Here is a 21796-nt window from a genome sequence, read left to right on the forward strand (position 1 = left end):
GGCTGTAAAGATCTCTGTGAATCTGAGAGAGGAAGGTTGTGATTGAACACCAAGAGGCCAAACATCTCTTTTCCCAGATAACCACAGATAATAATGTTTATAATGCAGTAATCCAGTTTAGACTGAATAAACATAGCGACCAGCAACACTCAGTTGTTCAAGGATGTTTCCCCAAGGTGTTCTGTGATGCAATTACCCTTTATATAAGTCTTTCATGCATTAATTTTATTAAACAGAAACTTTAAGCTCATGTGACCCTGTAGATATGAAACTCTTTTTGACGCATTAGCACATGCTTGCACACTTTCCTTTAACCCCCTAAGGGACAAAGACAAGCTTAAGGTGGCACGGCCAAAACTTTTTCACCTTTGGACTGACTGAAGATTTTATTTGCTAGCAGTGGCATATTTTCCTCAATAGACTCCCAAACAGCACTCTGCATCATTTAACACACTAATCAGGGGTAACTGTTCTGCCCCTCTTTTTGACACAACAAAGCATCGAGATGGTGTCCCAGCATTCACCCTGAGAATCTCTCCCTTCCTCCTCATCGCACTCTCTCGTTTTGCTCCGTTTCTGTTTCTCGCTGTCTTTTTCTTCCACTTTCATCTTCTCCTCTTTTCCCTGTGTTCACGCTCTGAAGATATCAAAGACTGAATCCTGTTTGTGTCTGCCAGCTACTGTACTTACACACCTCCAGTAATACGGACTACAGTCTAATCAAGGGAGCCACAAACCTTTTATCTGCCCACAGAGCCTCACATTTAAACAGATTACCGGTAAAGCTGGACACCAGTAAGACAATTACCGGACGTAGGATCTTCCTCGATAACGTCTAGACAGTGTCTAGACAATATATGCATTCACAAAATGAAATACAGTTTTTTTTAAGGTATGTCTATAAGTTCTTTAATACTTGGTTGTGAAGAATCTACAAATTTTGCATGAATGAATAAAATCACTGACTATTAAAAGTTTTCAATGTGGGCCTGTGTTGTAAATACACTGTAACTGCCTTCCGGGACTTATTTATTAAAGTGCATCTGATTCCCTCAGTTATTAGTCTTTAGCTCATTATTGCAACAAAAAATTGAAAAGAAAAGTGCATTTATGAACTCCTGGAAGAGAAAAGAAAGTCGGGGAGGGGATTATTTCACACAGACACACAGAGTTCTCTCTTCCAGTCTACTGGACAATCGGACCAATTAATCAGTGACTCTGAGGGCACCACGTGAAGCTGAATGATTGGACGAGGAGAGCAGGCTGCTGATTGCCTGGCACCTCTGTCTATGTCCCTGTTTGCCCACCCTAGGACTGAAGACTGCCCAATGAGACAACAGAAAGCAGCAGCTCCTGTGTGGCCTGACCTTGTTGGAGGGCACAGAGATTGGAGGGTGAATAAATGGATAAATGAATGGATCACAACAACAGGAATATTCCACATTGATCAATGGGAATTTGCGGCCACTGGAGGTTATACGCAGTGATTAACAGCGAATGCAAGGATGATCTATTCATTCAAATACATATCAAACCAGCGAAGTTGACTATCCAAATGTTTTTAGAGCCACATCCTCAAGAAGTGGTAGGCCAAATGCCACATCCTTCACCAGGCTAATCCCAGCTGGGACTGGGCAAATGTTGCCTTCGTCAGTACTCGCAGTCTTCACAAAGATGACATCTATCTAATCATAATGTACAATAAGCATACAGGAATTTTAAAGTGAAAACTAGAAACATTAGTTTAAACATCAGCGTGTGCAAAATAGATGAACTGGTTTATTGGACTATGAAAACATTTTAGACTTGGTTTTACAGACTTTCGGTTAGTTACACAGAATAATATGAGCATAAATTAAATTATTCCAAATATACAAGCCAATTTAAAAAAAAAAAAAAAAAAAAAAAGGAGCTAGGCATCACACAACATGCCTAAATCTCAGACTACTACTCAGACACATAAAATGCATGCAGACACCAACACATAGCCTTACAGGGAGCTATTTGTCTTGGCGCGGCACACTGTACTCTTTACAAACGGTCTGGGTAATTGGTGATACATATCTAATATCACCAGTCATCGCCTCACTCCCTGGATGTTTCTGACAAGCAGAGAAGGAAACCCTGTAGCTTTCAAAAACAGAGCAAACACTTTGCTCCGCTCCTCTGCTGAACTCACATACCACATCGCTGCAGCTGCCCAATTCAGTGCCTGAATGTTATTCTGTTTCCTTTGCACGCCAGACCCTCGGAGAAGCCAAGGGGTGTCCTCACAAATTCACACAGGCAAAGAGGAGTATTTTATATTGGGAGAAAATGAGAAGGCCCGCTCATGTCCATGAGGGACACCCCTCCATCGCAGGCATATATGATCTGCTAGGTTTTCCTCTGCCCTTCGAGCATTATACTTTTCACAGAAAAGCAAGATCCAAGGCTGCAGAAAAGCTTCTCCAGAGGGCTTCTGGGTATTAAACAAAGGAGCCTGTTGGTAGGAACTAGCGAGCAAACAGCTGGGCTAATAGAGCGGGACTAATTAACTACAGGGTCGCTCTCCGACTCTACTTGTCGATGCTTGCTGGATGTTTACAAAGACATCCCAGAGAAAGGGAGGAGAAAAATAAGAGGCTTTCTTCTTTGTCTGCTCTTTAGGGAGAAAGGAGACACCCAGGACTGATTTTAATGACATATGTGAAGCAAATGTGATCCTCCCTCCATTTTTTTTTTTTTTTTTAAACTGCCAATGGAATTTAGTGCTAAAAAATACCATCGGCATTGTGGTCAAAGCACAAATACCATAACTAAGAACGCAGCATGTGAACATTGTCACCACACGCAAAAATAAAAAAGGGTTGTTTTTTTCACATTGTCACTGTGGCACTCAGAGCACTGCAAAACATCTGCTGGTTTAAGAGTTATTATTAACTAGCTTATTATTAAAAGTACATTATATAATTATCATTTAATTTGCTTTGTGAAAAATATTTTTCCCACAAATGAATTCAACAAGATTCACATGGTGAACACCAACTTTATATAATGCAAATCCCTTCTCATGAGTCTTACACTGTTGAATCTGGGAACACGAGTACACTTCCGGATAGAGAGAAAATTTTATACCAGTGGCCAGTGAACCCTTAAGAAAAGAGGAAAGAGTGAAGCATGTGTTTGTCACAGGAATAGCCTCAGAAAAAAAGAGAGAGATGAGAGGAGAGTTCACTAGTTAAAGGCCCGCAAACAGACAGCATCGCTCTTTTGCGCCACTATAGGTGGAGGATTAAGAAGAGATGAACGTGGGGTAGACGATAAGAAGACCAGATACAAGGAATTATACAAAGATTGAGTGCTAAAGGAGGTATAGAAAGTGTGAGGACATGGACTGATGTACTTGAAAGAACTGGAGTAGAGGAGGTGAGTTGAAGGATAGATGAAATGAAAATGGAGGGAATGAGCAAAGAAGAGAAAGATGGCCATTAGCTGTGCAGCTCTACAGGCAGTGGGGAAGAAAGAGACATGAGAGAGAAAGGTCAGTGAGAAAGCAATCTGTAAAAGGTAGAAAGGAGGAAAAGGTAAAGGAAAGGGATCAGAAATAACAGAGAAACAAAGAAGTGATCAAAGAGAAAAGGAAGAAAAAAAGGTTAAAGAAAGGTGCAAAGGGAAGAGGAAATAAAGTGAAAATTGAGAAATGGGGCAGATTGAATAAATGAGTGTAAAAATCTGAAAAATTGTATTATTCGCGGAGAAAGAAATAGCAACAGAAGAAAAGATAAGCAAAAAGCATGGCAAAATGTACAACACAGAGGGAAAACAGAGCTGTGAAAAATGTAAGAGGGAATGATGGGGAAGAATTAGAGCGCAAAAGGAACAAAGAGAGGTGAGAGAACGGGAAAGAAGAAGGATAAACAAAGGTGGTGTTTTAGAGCGAGTGGGAGGCAAGGAAGAAAAAAGAGGGAGGAGAGAGAGAAAAACACAAGGATACACAAGGAGGGAGAGAGAAACCGTCTGACAGTAAAATGAAAGAGAGACAGGAGAGTAGGTGGGAGACAAGGGAAAACTGGAGAAGAGAGGGAGGATGTTGAGATGAAAGAGAGAGGGGGGGTGAAGCTGTTGGGGAGAGAGAGTGAGTAAAGTGCCAAACAGATAAATAACCAGCTTACTGGGATTACCAAGTGACTGACACAGAATTTGCCAGAGCCAATATGACGTGGCACTGATAGCTCTTAACCCATATAAACCTGAAACTGGTCCAAGATGTCCTCCAGTATTTACTGTTGTCACTGCATTCTAATGCTCACCACTGTGTGTGTGCTACATACATGTGGACTTACATATACGGGCACATAGCAGGAGAGTTGTCAGCTTTGAAAAGACATTATTAAAGCTGGTTAAACGTTACCTGGATAAAAAATACAAATTAAGTAAAAATGCACAACATGTCCAAACGAATGCGGACATGTTATCGTCCCTACGAGTTATCCGACTAAACAGTAGAACTTGATTGTGCCTCAAATCTCAATCAATCAATTATATATTCCTGAAAGGACATATAGGAGTGCTTTCACTTCAAACAAGCAAAAACAAGACTGACAAGTTGTAACAAGGAAAAAAAAACAACGACAACTAAACACATTAAAAAGGCTGGCACAGTCATACTTAGCTATTGTGCAATTTTATATGTATTTATTCACATGGATGTGCGACATCACTCTGCTTTAAAAACTATATATCATAATAGCACTTTACACCATCAACCTCTGGAGTTTTTGTCTGAGGGAAGAAGTTTCCATTTTTGAAATGCCAATGGGCTAAAACTAGAATCACATGCTGTAACAGCCTCCACTTTTTCCAAGAGCCTCTCCACCAAACCTTGATGGAGTTTTATACAGTTTGATGTGTCTTATTGCACCTCCTGGTTAAATAGAATAAATAAAACGCTAGCAACCATGTTTGACGGCCTCATACACATATACATGCATGATGTTTAGCTGCCATCCTGCAACACTTGGACGAATCAAAGCACATCATTCATTTTGCTGAAGCACATACACATTCTCACACACACAAAACACCCTCCATTATACTCTGTAATTACTTTAATAACAAACAAAAATCTGCAACAGCCTGGAAAAGGAGTTGGGGAAACAGAGATATGAAGAGATAGAGGGTGATGCGAGAGAGTCGGAGGAGGTGGGCAGACATAAGGAGCGGGTCTATAATTGGAAAGATGTGAAAAATGAAGTGTCAGTTTGGTCAATAGAGGGCAAAGGTCACAGAAGCAGGAGCCCAAACTCTGCACAGAGCACACTCATTAGAGCGACCAATCAGATCTCGCCTGGTTGCCCCAGACCATTACTCATCACAGGCAGAGGAGTGCAGACACATTTCCACAATATCTCTTTGTCTTCCCCCATTTTACTGTAATTTCACTCTTATTTTATCAGTTTGGTCTCCTCCTCCATATTATTTCAATTTTGTCTCAACTCGTGTCTGACCTCTCAGTCCTGAGCATTACTGAAGAGGGAGAGTCAAGCGCATACATATACAAGACAGAAAATGTGCGCGAAATAAAAAAAAAAAAAAAAAGGAGAGACAACAAGACCAAGTGTGAGACAGACTGAGACAAAGAGAGACAGAGTATGTGTGTGTGTTGACTATATAAATGGCTGCTCGTTGGAGTGGAAGGCATGGCGGCGCTCTCTGCTCCCACCCAGGCTCTGCCTCCTGGCACTGGCAACCCTGCAAACTGCTCGCCTTGACATCGCCTTCAATAATATATGAAGTTGCTTTTTTGACTACAGTTTGTTTGCAGCGCCTTCCCACCGCCACCATTTTCCCACTGCTGCCTCTCTCTCACAGCCTCTTTAACACACTCAGAGGCACACACATATTTTCTGATTGCATGTAGATATCCAACTCTGGCAGATTTGTCCAGTGGAAGGGAGAGTATGTATTGGAAGTGTATGCACAATAACAATAAAAAAATAGGATTAAATTATGATCAGACTGCATGTTTTACATGCAATATTCTTCCAGATTAGTTCAGAATAGAAGCGGCATGAATGCAAAGACTGTTGTAAATGTAAGCAACCTCTAATAAAGGTCTCAAGCTTCACAGCATAAGTTATTTTAACAAGTTATTAATGTGGGGGATTTTACACTCTCTAAACACTTTCAAGTGCATGAATTCCCAAAGAGAGGAGCGTAAAACAAAAACAAAAAAGTTGCTGCACTCAGGTAAAGACTATCTACCAAAATATGTCTACACTGTTTATGTGTTCCTATGCAAAATGAAAAGTCCCTACTAGATCCCAGAGGAGCTTTCACATACTTGACCGTGACCTCTGACCCCTCTGTGAGTTCTGTTGCAAAAACCAATCCCCTTTCCAAATACTCTGAATCAGCCTCTCTCACTTCGTCCTCACACATAATAAAGTTTTCTCTGACGGATGTCGTATAATATACTCTGCATCTTGGTCAACACATAAACGGTGCCCCTGTCCTCTGTCACATGATCTCTTACCTTGTTCGCTGCTGTTGTCACCACTGTGCGATGTGTGTCCCCCGCTGGATGGTCCCGGCGTGCCTCCAGAGCGCGTGGACGCCGTGTCATCGTGATCTCTGTTCCAGGACGTCTGAGAAAAAGAGAGAGACAAAATCGAAAGGTTAATCAGCTAATCGAATACTCAACTTTCACTGATTTAAGTGTTATTGTGATTTTTAACCAAATTTCATTATCATCTTTTGAAAGCTCTGGTCTAGATGTAATGTCCATTACGTCCAAGAGAGCCAGTCAAACTCAAATGAAATCAATCTCTGCCAACTCTCAGCCCAGTCATCCAGTGTGTGTGAGGCCCTGCAACAGTCTTATGGAATAAGGATTATTGGGGCTTGATAAAGAGAAAAGCTCAGACAAATAGAAAGTGAACATGTTGTATTAGTTCCCAGCTTTCTGAGGCATGCAATCTGCGGCTGCCTCCATTTGGCTCAAACCACTAGCAGATGAAAATACAAAACAGCTACAACTTAAGATAGGCTTCAGCAAGCGCCAGGGAGTGATGTCATCCGAGCAGAGTGGAGAAGGAGGGAGAGAGAGAGCGCGAGGTAAATAACTCAAAGTATTGCTACATAAGTATAATTCCTCTCTTTTGTCCAAAAGGGAAAGGGGGGGAAAAATGGATGACCAGTCCCACTAATGTTGAATTAAACTTCATCTGAGGCAGCAGAGCCAAGACTGGGACATAATCAAATAAGCTAAAGTTTTCCCACAGTTGAGCAAAAAAAAAAAAAAAAGAAGAAGAAAAAGTATTGCATGACAAACCAAACTAAGGCTGATTTTAAAGAAATGAAAAAGTCTAAGCAACGCAAAAGTATAAAAACTCATTCCTTTTTCTATAAGGGTTTTTTTAAATAGATAAACTTGACTGACAGCAGACTAAGATTCTTTTTACTCTTACTAGTTTGTGTCATCAAAACACAAGCAGCTGACTAGACAGAGAGACTCAGGAGACAGGGTTTTATTTATATATAGTTATTTGTGTGTGTGTCTTAGGCCAGATGAGTGTCAGCTGCACACTGGATGGTAGAGAGCTAATGGCCCAGAAAGGAGTAAAAACCAAAGACACACACACACACACGCATGCACACACAAAATAGTGTCCACAGATGCAGGCAGAAAAAAAAAATAGAGGAGTCAAGTTTTCTCCCATATATACAGGTTCGATGCTTACAAACAGACATACACTGTGCATACAGCCTGCAAAGAAAACACATAGAAATCTCACCCTGCCCCATACAAAGCCGCTGCGTACTATTGAAACTAAACCAGATGTTACTTCTTATCTCTGAGTGCCTCTGAAAAGCAACATTAGCGCTGAGGACAGGAGAGAAAGAGACTTCAGAATAGAAGGAAATGGAATCTAATGTGTTATCACACACAGTTTGCTATCACAAAAAAACAACGCAACAAACAAAACACACGCAGACAAACACTTATCGAGCCTCCTCTACCGCCCGCATGAGCCTATCTTTGCTCGGTGAAATCAAATGAAGGAGATATCAAGGGGCAATGTGGTGTTTGCATCACGCTTTTAGGGCTTTGCGACGAAATGACTGATAGAAACCCACACGGAGGAAGCAAGAAAGGAGACGAGAGGAGCACACTGGGGAACAACTGGTTTCAATTGGGACACTACAATTGGCTCTGCCGCAGCAAGAGGGTTTCAAGTTGAGTTTAGCATTATAAAAAGGCAGACACTAATTCATGACTCAGGTTTGTTTTAAACAAAATATAGAAGGAATAGAATAACAGAAAAGAAAAGAAAAGTCAGCAAATTCAACACATTTGGGGTCTGTTAGAGCTCTTTTGATGTTCCTGGGCTATGAAATTATATTCCAGTGCTTACATGGACAATATAATTGTTGTTTTCCAAATTAGGCTTTGAGGCTTTGCAATAAAGAGGGGAGTCACTGCACAAAGGCATGACTAGGATGGCGACTGGTTAGATAAACGCTGATTTTAACAGGGATAAGATACCAAAAAGATCCCTTCTCCACCTCTTACAAATTCTTTTTTGCTGACCGTAGAACATTGAAAAATGAAACACCCGTGCATGACCAAGTTAACTCCAGAGAACATCAGAAGTGAGGTAATCCAGACCACATGCTCAGCGAGCAAAAAGTTAACTCCGGCTTTTGCCATTTTTTTCAAAAGTGAAGCATTTAAAATATGAGCAGAACTTGTTTATTCAGAGCGCAATGAAAAAGAATAGTACAGTACCCCAGGGATGTCGAACAGCAAGTATTAAAAACCCAAGAGCCTCAGCTTGCAAAAAGGATATTTTTCCCCCCCCATGTTCTTTTTTTGTTAATTCTATAACAAATTCCATTTGAAAATATAATTAGAAAGTGGAGGGGGAAATGGCAAACTACTGCATTAGCTGTAATTGAACAAAAGAGCGCTTTGCCTGCTGGGAGGTGGCCACTGAGGCCCCACGGGAAACGGGGCGGGGCTGAGACAGGACCTGGTGGCATCTCCGCGGGGATGAGGAGTTTATTTATAATCGCAGGCCGCGCTTGGATGGAAAGGGCCTAACACTGATCTAACACACAATTATTGCACACACGGCTGAAAACACACAACCAACAAACACTCGTAGCAGTGCGCACAGGTCATGCAGTGCATTTGCACACACACCCAGTCACAAGTAAAATTTTTTTGATCACTTGGTTTGTGTGCACACACACACACACACACACACACACTCACACTCACAAACACGCTTTTCATTTACCTTATACAAACACATCACATCGCTGCCATACCCACAGCCTCTATTTAACAAAAGCACACACCTTGACCGCAAGACACAGGGAAACAAAACAATGCACACCCTGTGCCAGCAAGACTACGGCACACAATAAAGATCTTCACCTTCAAAATATGGGGTATGTAAATTTTCAAGATGAATAGATGCATAAATAGAAAGCTTGAGGTAGTGGAAAGAAGGAGAAACTTGTCCTTCTGCACACATAGCAGCACGCTTGATTTATTCTGTCCCTTAATGAGCCGCCATAGTCTCTCACTACCTCTCCGTTCCCCTCTCTTTAACTCTTCCCTTTACCCACCGTCTCCTGTGCAGGATGCACATTAATTCAATGCTTAATTGTTTAGTAAATTCAATTTTCCACATTCTATTCTGCCTATCTTTAGGTAAAGTTCTTAAATCGGTGCCGCCAAGCTGTGGGAACCCTGTTTTTGAGCCATGCATACCTTTTTTTTTTCATTACCATTTTTCTTCCCTACACCACCCTAATTCGCCATGAAAAGATTTTCCTTGCTGGAAATTCTGATTCCACTATGATCGGTGAGGCATTCCAATCCAATGCATTCTCATTGTGCCGCGTCTTAGATGCAAGAGGAGCTTCCCTTTCTGGCTGTGCCAGGCCCCATATCATACAAGCACTCATGCAAGAAATGTTGCCTTGCCAATTCATTTGCAATAATAAAGAAAATGGTTAAGGTTGTTGTGCTTTGCCCCCCCCACCTACGCTTCTCCCTTTCTTCACTCTGAAATATCTTTTGTAATGATATGGATATTTACTTTTCACTCTGTGCCAGTGAGCGTGCGGAAATAATCATATGTGCATACTTACAGGCACAGACATAAATATCCAAATAACCCCCCACACATACACTCTTCACTGGTGGTACATCTGAATCAAAGATGACAGTTGAGCTACTCCATCCCCCAGAATTCTTTGGTGCATCTACTCTCTGTGGTAGTTTTCTTTAACACCATTTTTGACCTTTGCAACAGCACTGCTTTCTCAAGTTGAAACCGGCGAGAATGCCATGTGTTGCAGCAGCAAGATGGCATGCAATAACTCCAGACACATTCTGCCACTCAGCTGAATGCTGGTGGGAAAGCTGTAAGTGAAAGGGGCTGAAAGGCCAGCTATTGTAAACTCTTGTTTACTTTGCTTTTCACTGTAACTAGATAAAGCAGGATCTGCCTCTCTGATAACCTGCCAGGCAAGTGCTTGCCCGACTACTTCGGTTTTCTGTGCTCTCTCCACCCCTCTCCTCCCCTTGTTGCAATATTACTGCTTCCAAAATGAAAAGAGGGGCTGATAATGGTATGCGTGTGGAAAAAAAAAAGGGGGGGGGGGTGTAGAGAGAAAAGACCCCTCACTCCCTCCCATTCTGTTCAACACTCCCCCTTCCTCCCTAACTCTTCACAATAGACAAAGAAAGAAGAAATAACCTTATAATTGCTAAAGGGGGTGAGGGAGAAAACTGGATTTGGTCTCTTGAGTAAGTAAAGTATGCTACACTCAATAGCCGTCAGGTACTCTTCAAACGGCTTTTTAAAACCGGTGGGTTAACCTCATAGAGACAACCAAAGATAATTACATGTTTAAGATAATTACCAGAGCTTTCAAAGTCCATTTAGATGACACTCGTGGAAACTGACAAACTGATTTCCCTTCCTCTGTGGCCTCTTCTACTGCAGCTCTTACTATAGACTCCCTGGTTACCCTCTATGAGCTGAAATCCAAACAAAAACATTAGCTCAAGTGCTTTCCCTTCTCCACGCCATCGAACCCCAAACAAAGCAATGGAAAGGTGGGCATTATTAGTTAACGACACGTTTTGCTGTGGTTTCTTCGTTAGCCTAGTCTGACTTGGAGCCACTGCGCTGGGATGTTCTCGGTGGATTCCTTGGAGACGGGTTGTTTGTGATGGTGGCCATTGTCAGAGGCTTGCAGGGGGTTAAGGGGGAGAGGAACTTTCCATTAGCTAAGTACACATGTGTTAAGCCAGGTTATTGTTTACTTAGCCAAAGAAACCACAGCAGGCCTCAGGGACAGACATGGCCGCCCATCATAAGTAACAGCAGACACAAACCAAAAACTTTATTTGTAACTGGGAAATTCTGACTATCATAGTGTGTCTGTCACACAGTGAGGCCGCACTAAGCACTAGTTTTAAAAACAACTCATAAATCAACTTTAACAAAAAAGGCCATAACACCAAAATAAAAAAACAAAACATACGCACTTTAGATGTGTGAAAAAAATTATGAAGGCATGAGAGAGGCTCCTGACATTCTAGTTCTTTGAAGTTACTTCAGTCTTGAGTTGCTCAATCATAATCACCCCTACTTGCTATTCCACCACAATTATAAAGAGGCTAAGAAACACACAAGTCACGTGGTCACCTCTTTGTATCACTTGTTGAATCCCCAACAGCCGCCCTGCATTCACTACCGAATGGAAGAAAAGGGGGAGTTTAGGCAAAGGGGGAGTAGAGGAGAGAAGGGGTGAGTGGGGGTCAAACCTCTCTTCTATTCAACTACAAAAGCTGCTATTACCAACAATCACTACAATGATTCAAAAGTTTGTATTAAGAACAGCAGTGTGCCACTGTAGGAGAGAGAGGGGGATGAAAAAAACAGAGCGAGTGTGTGCGCCTGTTAAGTCGGGTGAAACTCGATCCATACTTCAACGAGAAGCGGATAGATTAGCGATAGCGGTGTACTGATTAGGAAAATAGTGGCTGACCCTGGCAGTCATGGTTTCCATTGAGCTAGGAGTGGGGAGGGAGCAGGGGTCACTCTTTGACCGCCAGAGTTACCTAAACCAACACTGCTGGGTCTCACTGACCTGGAAACCCGTACTTGTATGGCATAACAGTGCCAATTGTTGGGAAAAAGATACCGCGATAGCACTATCAGGAGCAAATTCTTACACAGTGACCACAACACAAAGCTCAAACAAGCCGGGTTTGTTTAGAAAAGATTGTGCAGGTTAGAAGCACAACAGCAACGGGTCCCTAATGTATACTGTAGATGTTATTTCAGATTGCAGCCAATTTCACCTTATTTTCACATTATTTCAACTTCTCAGGAAAAGACTCAGCATTCATAATCAAAGAAAAAGTCAGGCAGTAAATATTTTTAAAAGGAAATTTCAATTATTTCCAGTCCCACTTCAGCCTGCATAGCTCAATCAAGTAGAGGAGCTCTTGAGATTTGTAGTGAGTCCTCATCACTATTAGTACTGTTGTCCTCTACAGCAGAAAGCCTGGGCCCTCAGAGTTCATTAGCAAATTGCTACACCACTCCCCATACGCTCTGTGCAATTAAAGGCAAATGTGTAAATGACGTACAGCAGCGTGGAAATACCTCCCCACTTCTTTAGACTGAGGTGAATGTGTGCGCCAGGCAAATAGGGACACAATCAGCAGAGTAACTCTTGCCATATTTTCACAGCAAGAAGAAGATTGAGACAGACGCGGCAATATTCGTGATCACATTAAAGGCCTTCACGAAATTAACTTCTTGTGTTTTTTATGTCTGCATACTGATTAGCTCAAAGTAGATCTAATGGGGCAAAAACATGCAGCTCAAAGGGAGGAAATCAACGTGAATGTGGTGGAAAGCTCTCCAGAGACCGGCAAGGAAAGAGTTAAGAAAGTCCAACTGGTGCTAACCAGTCACTCCACTCACATAGCACCTGAGGGGGGTGCTGCATTTATCAAGCCAGTCTGAACACACACACACACACACACACGCACACACAGCAGCACACGCACACACAGCAGCACACGCACAAATACACACACATATATGCATACACTTGCAGACAGATGCATGCACAGAGCTTGTGCGCGCACACACACCCACACTGAAAGACACACACAAACATAGGAGGGTATGCCCAAACTGGCTGGGCTGCATTCACAAGCCAGTGCAGAGCCTCTGACTTTTTCACCTCTCAGCTATGCTCTGCTTTCTTTTGAAAGAGGCGCTCAGTGTCCTTTCATATTTCCTCACATAGGCAGGCCGGAAAACAAAAAAAAGAAAAAAAAAATGTAAAGACATGTAAAGAATATTCAGAAAAATCACTGTTATGACGCAAGGGTACATAATGCAGCAAGAAAGTCAGCGTTGTTGAATTGTTGAGTTTAATAAATTCAAAGTAGTTTTTTACTCTGACATTTTTTTCCTCTGCTACAGTCGCCTCACTGGAATAAATTGGTTTATGAATAAATGAGCCTGCTTTCTCCATCTTGTTAACATTGTTCTTTTGTGCAAATTCTCAGCATTTTTTTCCAGTCCACTTCAACTTTATGCCCGAGGGCATATATTAAAAATACATATGGAAAGAGATAATGCACACACAATGCAAATCCGTTAAGGATGTCACCACCTAACAACTGCAGATAAGATGCCACACAAAAATAGCCCATAAAAATTTTTAAAAAATATATATTCTGCCACAAGTAAGTCATGAAGTGCAGTGCCATTGGATTGACAATGTAAGTATTCAGCGGTGAGAGGCATGCACCCTCTGCCTGTTTGGATATGCTCATTTACACACAGACTGCTCTTGTGGACAGTCGCCACATTAGGCCATCCTACCAGAACATCAGCCCATCCCTCAGTATTACAAATCTGTCAAAAAAGTTTGTTCTGTGTTTTAATACAAACTGTGCCTGTAGGTCATTTTTTACGATTCTGTCAGTGTAAACATAAGCTTGTATGGTTTTGGCCTGAATTGGCTATATGTAGGCAACCGTCATTATATTAAAATAGGCCACGTCTTCATCTTACAGTCAATTAAAGATCTGCATCAGTGCCGCAAGCACAACATCATTTTCTTCATATACCTAGAATCCCAAGGGTTTTAACACACTATTTCAATATCTATATACCATAAGGCTTCATTCCATGTTCTGACCTATCTATAAAAAATTTGACAACTGAATCCCTGAGAGAATACAACAGGCTGTTTAAAGAGACACTTAAAAGCACAAGTGGTGTCTGTGTTATTTAATTCTGTTCCTGGATTAAATGAAGTATTATCTTCTGGGTGATCTTTCTCATTTCCATAATCAGACATAAGGGCCAGGGATGGAGGAGTGCATGCGCAGCAGAGTGAGGCTCTTCCCAGTTGGGCCCCAATCGGCTCCCAGTCCTCCCATTCAGCACAGAACATAAAAGCCGCTGGCTGTCTCTCTCTCTTCTGAGACCAGCCACTCAACCATATGGAAGTCCGCGGATTTAAATTATTTAGCCTAATCGCTTCATTACTTTTTATGTCGGACTATCCAACTAATCCCTTTAATTTGGACACTTGATTCCCCCTCCCCCGCGCTGTCTATAGGTTATTGCCGCCACACTCCGAAGTAATTTCTTAAAACTCTGGTATAACTTAGCGAAACGTGCATGCAGCCCGCTTTCCTGCATACAAGGCGTGAGCTATTAATGGCCGCAAGTCCAGATTTGCATAGTTATAATGATCGGTTGCTGTTATCATTATTTAACGGCAGTGTAAGGACCATTAGGGTCATGCCTGTGCGCACACTACAATGTCCCCGGAGTGCAAACAGTCAGTGAAGCACATAATGAAGGCTGTGGTTATCTCTGATATCTGCACAATAGGAAACACTTCTTAATCTACCTTTAATGCCCCCTGCTTCTATAGCTTTCGAAAATAAACCGTCTTATTGGCGCTGAATCTGTGCGCTCTGAGCGAAACAAAAGAGGGGGAGAGGAGGGGTCTCGATAAGCAGTGTGCACTCATGTCTAAAGAAAAATACTGACAAGACGCGAAATGAACCGTGAACTCTAGCTACAGTGGAGAAACCAAGGCATCTAAACCACAGTGTGCAGCCCATGCTGCTGCTGCTCTCTTCTGGGCTGCAAAACAGAGAGGAGCTGATAAGGCTTTAGGTTCAAAAAGAGAAAGAGAGAAGAGCGGGAGAAATGGAGAGAGGAACTAAATTAAAATCGACATGGAACAGGTCAAGTTTATGGCGATGCTTTTTCAAGCTAATCTTCCCAGGTCGGTTCCGGGTTCAAGTCTTAATGGGCCAATAATAGCAACATTATTCCGATTTTTCTTTTCTTTTTTCATTCCGAAGGATGGAATGGAAACCGTCTTTAATCATATGCAAATAGCAGCGCAGCACAGTAGTGACCCAGAATAGCTAAATGGCCAGCAGGGAGAACACGCGCGCGCGCGCGCACACACACACACACACACACGCAGATGGAGAGATGTACCTGATCAAGGGCCACCGATCTCGTGATTTCCTCGCTGTCTGATTTGGAACCGCCCTCCCTGTCGTCTATGACCAAGTCGATGGGCATCTTGCCTTTCAAGCAGCTGATGTACCGGTGACAGAAATTATCACACAGCTCGTGCACCTAAAGGGAGAAAGAAGGCAGAGGTGTTACACATTCACCCAAACTACACGACAGTGCCATGCGCAACCAAGACACCGATTCGACGCGCAAAAGTGCCCCGAAGACTTTTTGTGCATTTTGACACAGCTAAAAATTACATTTGTGAATCTGTATTTAAACGTTATATACGTATATATAAACTTTCTTTTAAACTTATGTTTACGGGTTTATATTAACTTATTGTTAATTTTCTTTCGTCTGTAAAAACTGAAAGATCACTTTGGATTCAGGATAAGGTTCCCGCGCCTTTTGTGGCAGTGGACTGTCCTGCATGGAATAGTCAACTTCATTTTTTTTCTCCTCTCAAAATAGAGATATCGTCGAAAATTGACAGTGACAAGAGGGCTCTGAGGCTACAACGCACTCAACACCCGTGTTAAATTCATCATCAGTGCCCTGGGTTGTGGCCATTAGAGGAGGGTGACCCGCTTGACTGACATTTAAGGTAAACTGTTTAATTTCATCAACTTATTATATTATCACTGCCAATGTGACGCATCCGACTGCTTGAGAAACAAACAGAAAAAGGATAAACGCATGCGCAAAAAATACTACTTCAAACTTTATTTAGGCTACTGAGTTTATATGTACAGAATATATAGCTTTCCGTAGAGAAGCAAGATCTGTAGGGAAAGAAGTGCATGCACGGAGATAAGTTTAAAAACGAAAACTTTTTAACAGTTTTGATTATGTTTGAGAATGTCAACGTTTAGGCTAAAGTTGGCTTTAGAGGCTATCGCAGTCCATCTGAAACGAAGACAAATCAGAGTTTTACACCCACTACTGCCTCTATCCACAGATGGTTGCCTGGGGCCTTTTGCCCTCCACAAAGAATCATTTTTTTAAACCCGCAAAATTCGCCTATATGTTTCACCTTGCACGCAATTTCTGCCAGCATTAAACTTCATTAAAACATGGGAGAGACTGGGCACAGAGATATCTGTTCCAGTTGTAACAGCTTGCGTCGTGATTAAACGCGGAAGAGAAATGGCCCCATGATTGATTTTGACGCTAATTATAACCGACTAGCAAAAATACATTTATGCAAATACAGCCCATAGGTCTGAAGTGGCACAGTGGACAGAAATGGCGAGAGAATATTACCTTCTCCAGCTCCAGAAGATGAAATCGTAAAACTTGAATGGCTTGAATCATCTGAAAAATTAAAATAACAATAAAAAATGAGCTGTTCACATCTCTTGATATTAAACAGACGCGTTTTTCTCAATACAAGTAACTGTAGATGAGGAAAATATTCATGTGAATGGATTTTATGTGGAACTGATATTAAACTTGGATGTTATTGCAATATGGAGAGCAGGCGTACAGTACAGACTGAAGCTGCAATAAGCCTCAGAGTCAGAGATCTATTAGTCACCAACTAGTCGAGGGGAAGCGTTACTCTAACATTACATTTAAAGTATCAAACTGAACAAAGTGGAAAGACTGAATAGAATAAGTTTCCAGGCAGGGTTCAAAGGTGTGTGACAGCTGTCTGACAGCAGCCCTTCATCTGCAGATACAACCGGGGGCCATCATGATATCAAACAGCCCCAAAAAAGGGAATATCAGCTGCAATCCTGCTTTAACTTTTCAGCACCACGTGGCTGCCTGACACAGATGAAAAGCCCGCCACATCCAAACAACAGCTGGCATATTCAAAAATGCAGTACGAAAATGCAGAAAAATGTCATTTGTGCAATAATAAAATATAGAGCTTACCAGATTATCCAATTCTGGATTCGATGAAAATAAAGGTTTTTCTGCCCGAATCTAAAACCCAAAACATTTCTTTATAAAATATATGAATATAAAACGTCACACTGATATTTTTAACATATAATGTAATATTAAATTCACATACACGCATTAAACGGAACACTAGTTACTTCTTCGCAAAGACAGTGCACAATATGAAATTAGAACATTGTAAAAATCGCGTTAATTTGAATGGTAGATGTCTCTTTAATTCATTTCAGTGCAGAATTAAGTGTAAGCACAAAAGCCAGAATTGCACATTTCGGACTGTCAGGTGAGAGCTCACGCTGCTCGAGCATGCAGATTAAGAAGAGTCAAAGTTTCCTGACCTGTTTTGCAAACACTGCTATGTCTTCATTGAAAGATTCCGATGAACAAACGTCTCCTCCCGCCACCCCGGGCTCTCTGGGGGTGCAAGTTGCTAATTCACATTTCTCAAAAATCAGTGCAAGCAAGGGGAACAGGGGGTGCCTGGGAACACACACAATAGCAAATGTCACCAGAGAGAACAGCGCCGGGGTCAAGACTACTCCAGGCTAGATTTAGCCAGCCATGGTACTCTTCAACAACTCACCCATGGGGACTGCTGCTGCTGCAGCCCATGCTATTATATTATGCAGAGGCTCGGAGAAAGGCTTCAAACAGCGGACAGACTTTTGTGATTAAATCTAGGCGCGCCTAATAGCATAAAAGCTTTAGAGTCTGTCAAACAATTTCTTGCACAGGTCTCCGTTTGCATCACGGGCGTGTGTTTGTTTGGCAAAGAAAAAGAAAGAAAAAAAACTCGACGGTTAAATGTGCACACATTTATTATTTATTGTTAAAGTCCTTAGAATAAATATGTGCAGCCTGGTAATGCGGAGGTGAACGCGCTACCTGAAGTTGTGCCACTGTGGCAAAAGGTGGTAAAACTGCAACTGGCCTGAAAACGCTCTTCTTAGATTTTCATAAACTCACGTAAATTAATAAATGATTTTCTTTGAACAGTTTTTTTTAATTTGCTGAAGCTTTGCAAATTAATACAATTAATTCAAAATGTTAAAAAGCAGAATCTATTTTTATTTGTACTTTTTTTACTTATAATAAACGGCAAAGCTTTAAATGGAATATAAGCGGGAAAACTTGGGGGTGGAAAAGGCTCTGCGTATAGGTGAGCTTGTTTCAGAAATATTCAAGTCAAAAAATAATTGGAACAACAGGAGATTGGCGAGTCTTCCGAGTACAAAAAATATTGCTATATCTTTCACCCAATAGAAACACGCAACAGACATGACTGGACTGAAAAGTACAACACTCCAAATTATGCCAAAAAATAAAAGAGCAGGAGAAGCCCGCTTAGCCTCTCTCCTCCCCAGCGCCTCTGCATCAGTTTGGGTTCCAGTGTGTCTTAAACTCTTCACCGGGACAGATTGCTGTCCCTGGCATCGAGCCTGTGTTTTCTTTTGTACGAGGCTGATTTTGCACCCACTTGCCCACCCCAGCTGGCCCCTCCAGGCCTGGATACACGCCTGCCCGACAGAGTGAGTTTCCCCACGGAACGAAGGCGTGCACCTACCCGTATATAGCGTCTTTATCTCTCTTGAGAGCGTCGTTAACGGAGGAGCCCATACTAGGAGGCATGGTGTTGGTGTGGGCGGTGTGCGGGTACTGGTGAGTGTGCATCTGGGGACCGTGGTTGAGGTGAACCGCCTGCATGGACCGGGCGCCGTGCGGGTCTCCGTACATGGTGGTCGGGATGCCCACACCGTCCATCCCGTAGTGGGGCAAGTCTTCGTACTGCACACAACAAACACCCGGGTCAACAGTGAATATAGACGTACAAGACTATATTAGACTGATTAAAACTTTAGTGTAAAAACAGCGAAGTGTAAAAGTGAGTAGCAGGAGAAGTGACACTTGTAGTGTTGTTTTTTTTCTTCTAAGAAAAAGTTCGGCCAAGCTGAAGAAATAATTTAATTAATTTTACAAAATTAAGAACGTGTTTTTTTAAAAAAATCCAAAATTTTCAGGTACACATACGCTTAGCTGCCCTTTTAAAAATAAATGTTCTTAAAAATTGAGGAGGGGAGAAAATAAGAAATGTAAAGCAAAAGAGAGACAAATTCACGTCTGTGTTTTTGATTTTATAATCAGAGAAAGTTTTAAAGACTTGAGTCTAAAACTGAGTTGTCTCCAGTAAGAAAACTGCACTGATAATTCTGAAGTGCAAGCTAGTTTTTGTTCTCGACTCATTCCCAGTGACCCTTGAAGCCCGGAGGAAAAAACACATATGAATTATTCAATATGTTCGAAATTACTGGGAGTACAAAAACTGTAGCAACACGGCTCGGTTATTATTATCGCCATTAACCAGGCGGTTGTTGGGCTTTAACACCATAAACCCGGAGTCCTGTGTTGTCACAGTGTACAACAACAAAAGTCTTAAAGTTGTTAATTGCGGCGTTTCTCATTTTAAAGGCTCGTAACTGTGCAGCATGTTCTTACTTATCAAGCACGCTATGATTAGTGCAAACAAAACTAAACAACACAAGTCGCGTGCTGTGTTTTTCATGTTGTTAACCGAAGGTGAACATTCAAACTTTTTTCATGCGTCGCTTTTGAGTGAATTACCACCCAGCCTTTATGTTTTTGGTTTGTAACTACTCAGAAATGTTGCTTCTGGTCTGATAAAGGTCGAATTAAGCAACTTATTTGAGGTTTGCTTTTTTCCTATACAGGAAAATATGCTTGAAATATTAATGACGTTCTTTTAGACGTGACAAACAAGTGCCGGTGGAAGAGTAAAATGCATTATCACTTAAGGCTGAGCATGTCGACCCTAAAGGCAAAGAGGTGCAAACCCCAGCGTGGTGTAGCCCCAGTGCCAAATTCTGCAGCTAAATGTGTCCAGTGTCCCTAACATCCCCGCTTTTACGCTGTTTATTATCCGTGTGAAGATTCAGCTGCTGCTCTAAAGAAGTCCCTGGATTGTGCGAATCAGAGCGTTTGTCATCACCTCGTTATTAGGGAAAAAGTGCCTTACTTGCTCGAGGCTTATTTTTTTGCATATTTAAACGCATTCTACGACGTGCCGTCGATTGACGAACAACCGACGGAATTTTTATTTTGATCGTAAATACTCAATAAGTAAGCTTGATGGAGCAGTCAACAGAGAAAAGTAGAGATTTGTTTTGCCTCCATGCCCTCCCCCATTTTGCTTCCAGTAACTGGCCTGTCATAACTAATCTAAAAAACACAGCCGATGTGAGATATGATCACGCTCCCAGTGTCTCTCAGTGGGCCGGTTTGTGGGACAAACGAGAGCGACCGTGCGTAATACCGGGCCAAAAACACGCCAAACATGAAACCGTCCCTCCGTGTGTCAGGAAGAAGACAGAAACTTTCGCCGCGAATGTGTGTCCGTGTGGGTATGTGTGTCATTAAGCCACGTTACAGCGCAGCATAGCATTCAAGCGCAGCAGACTTGGAGAAACTTTTTAGGGGGGATTGCCCTACGTACCCGTTGCGCCATAACCCTCCTCACTCCCTGGTCGTCCTTTCACTTTAGGTAAATCCCCTCTGCGGCCAGGGTGGAGACGAAATAAAGAAAGAAAATCCAAATAAATGAGAAGATGTTTCAGCCAAAATCCCGTTTGCCTTTTCTTTTTTTTCCACGGAACGATGAAGCCAGCTCCCGCTTTCTGTGCAAGTTTAGCCCAGGCGCGGCAAATAGGTCCTCGGCTATCCTCGGGGCAGCAGCACCGGGCTCCTTTTCCAAAACCAGGATGAAAATAAAAAAGCACCTCAAACAAAACTGGCGACTCTCATGGCTTTTTGCCACTCCGCCTGTCAGTCAAAACGCGAGGGCTTGTCAAAAGTACCGGATGAATGATGGTCCGACGTGCGTCTCCACGGGATCGGCACCACCTAAATGTTAATGGTCACAATCACAGTTAAAAAATGAAGCAGCTCTCCCCTCGTTTTCTTTGATCACTCTCGGCTCCCGGCTTGATTTTCTTATGCAAAAGCGTCTAGAGGAGATCAAGAGGAGGTGGGGTGATAATTCTGGCTTAGGCTTTCTTAAAGGAGCCACGATCGATGCTGTGCGCGTGTATGCGTCTGCATGTGTGTGAGTGCGTGTGTATGCGTGAGCCGCCTGCCCGTTTGTGTACAATGGATGTGTGTGTTGAGCTGAGGAGGAGCGGAGGATCTGGACCAGACTGCCGAAACCCGGAAGTAGTGGTGGCCATAACAGGTCGCGTCTCTTACACAACGCACCGGGCTGCAGCAAGTCGTGCGGAGAGGAG

The 21796-nt window shown here is 42.3% G+C and overlaps 1 protein-coding gene across 1 annotated transcript in view; it reads right to left on the minus strand.

The window, feature by feature from the left end:
• Positions 1-21723, minus strand: part of meis1b (Meis homeobox 1 b) — a 77374-nt gene extending 55651 nt beyond the window's left edge. The window contains exons 1-7 of the mRNA XM_084949480.1: positions 21010-21723; positions 19066-19286; positions 17840-17981; positions 17475-17525; positions 16857-16907; positions 15570-15713; positions 6518-6629 (exon numbers count right to left, since the gene is read on the minus strand). Of these exons, the coding sequence (XP_084805606.1) occupies positions 6518-6629; positions 15570-15713; positions 16857-16907; positions 17475-17525; positions 17840-17981; positions 19066-19286; positions 21010-21021 (733 nt within the window). The 5' untranslated portion in view covers positions 21022-21723. The remainder of the gene's footprint in view (positions 1-6517; positions 6630-15569; positions 15714-16856; positions 16908-17474; positions 17526-17839; positions 17982-19065; positions 19287-21009) is intronic.
• Positions 21724-21796: the final 73 nt, after the last annotated feature.

The sequence above is a fragment of the Perissodus microlepis genome, chromosome 13, assembly GCF_051167445.1.
Source record: "Perissodus microlepis isolate ML-2025 ecotype Zambia chromosome 13, ASM5116744v1, whole genome shotgun sequence".
Taxonomy (NCBI): domain Eukaryota; kingdom Metazoa; phylum Chordata; class Actinopteri; order Cichliformes; family Cichlidae; genus Perissodus; species Perissodus microlepis.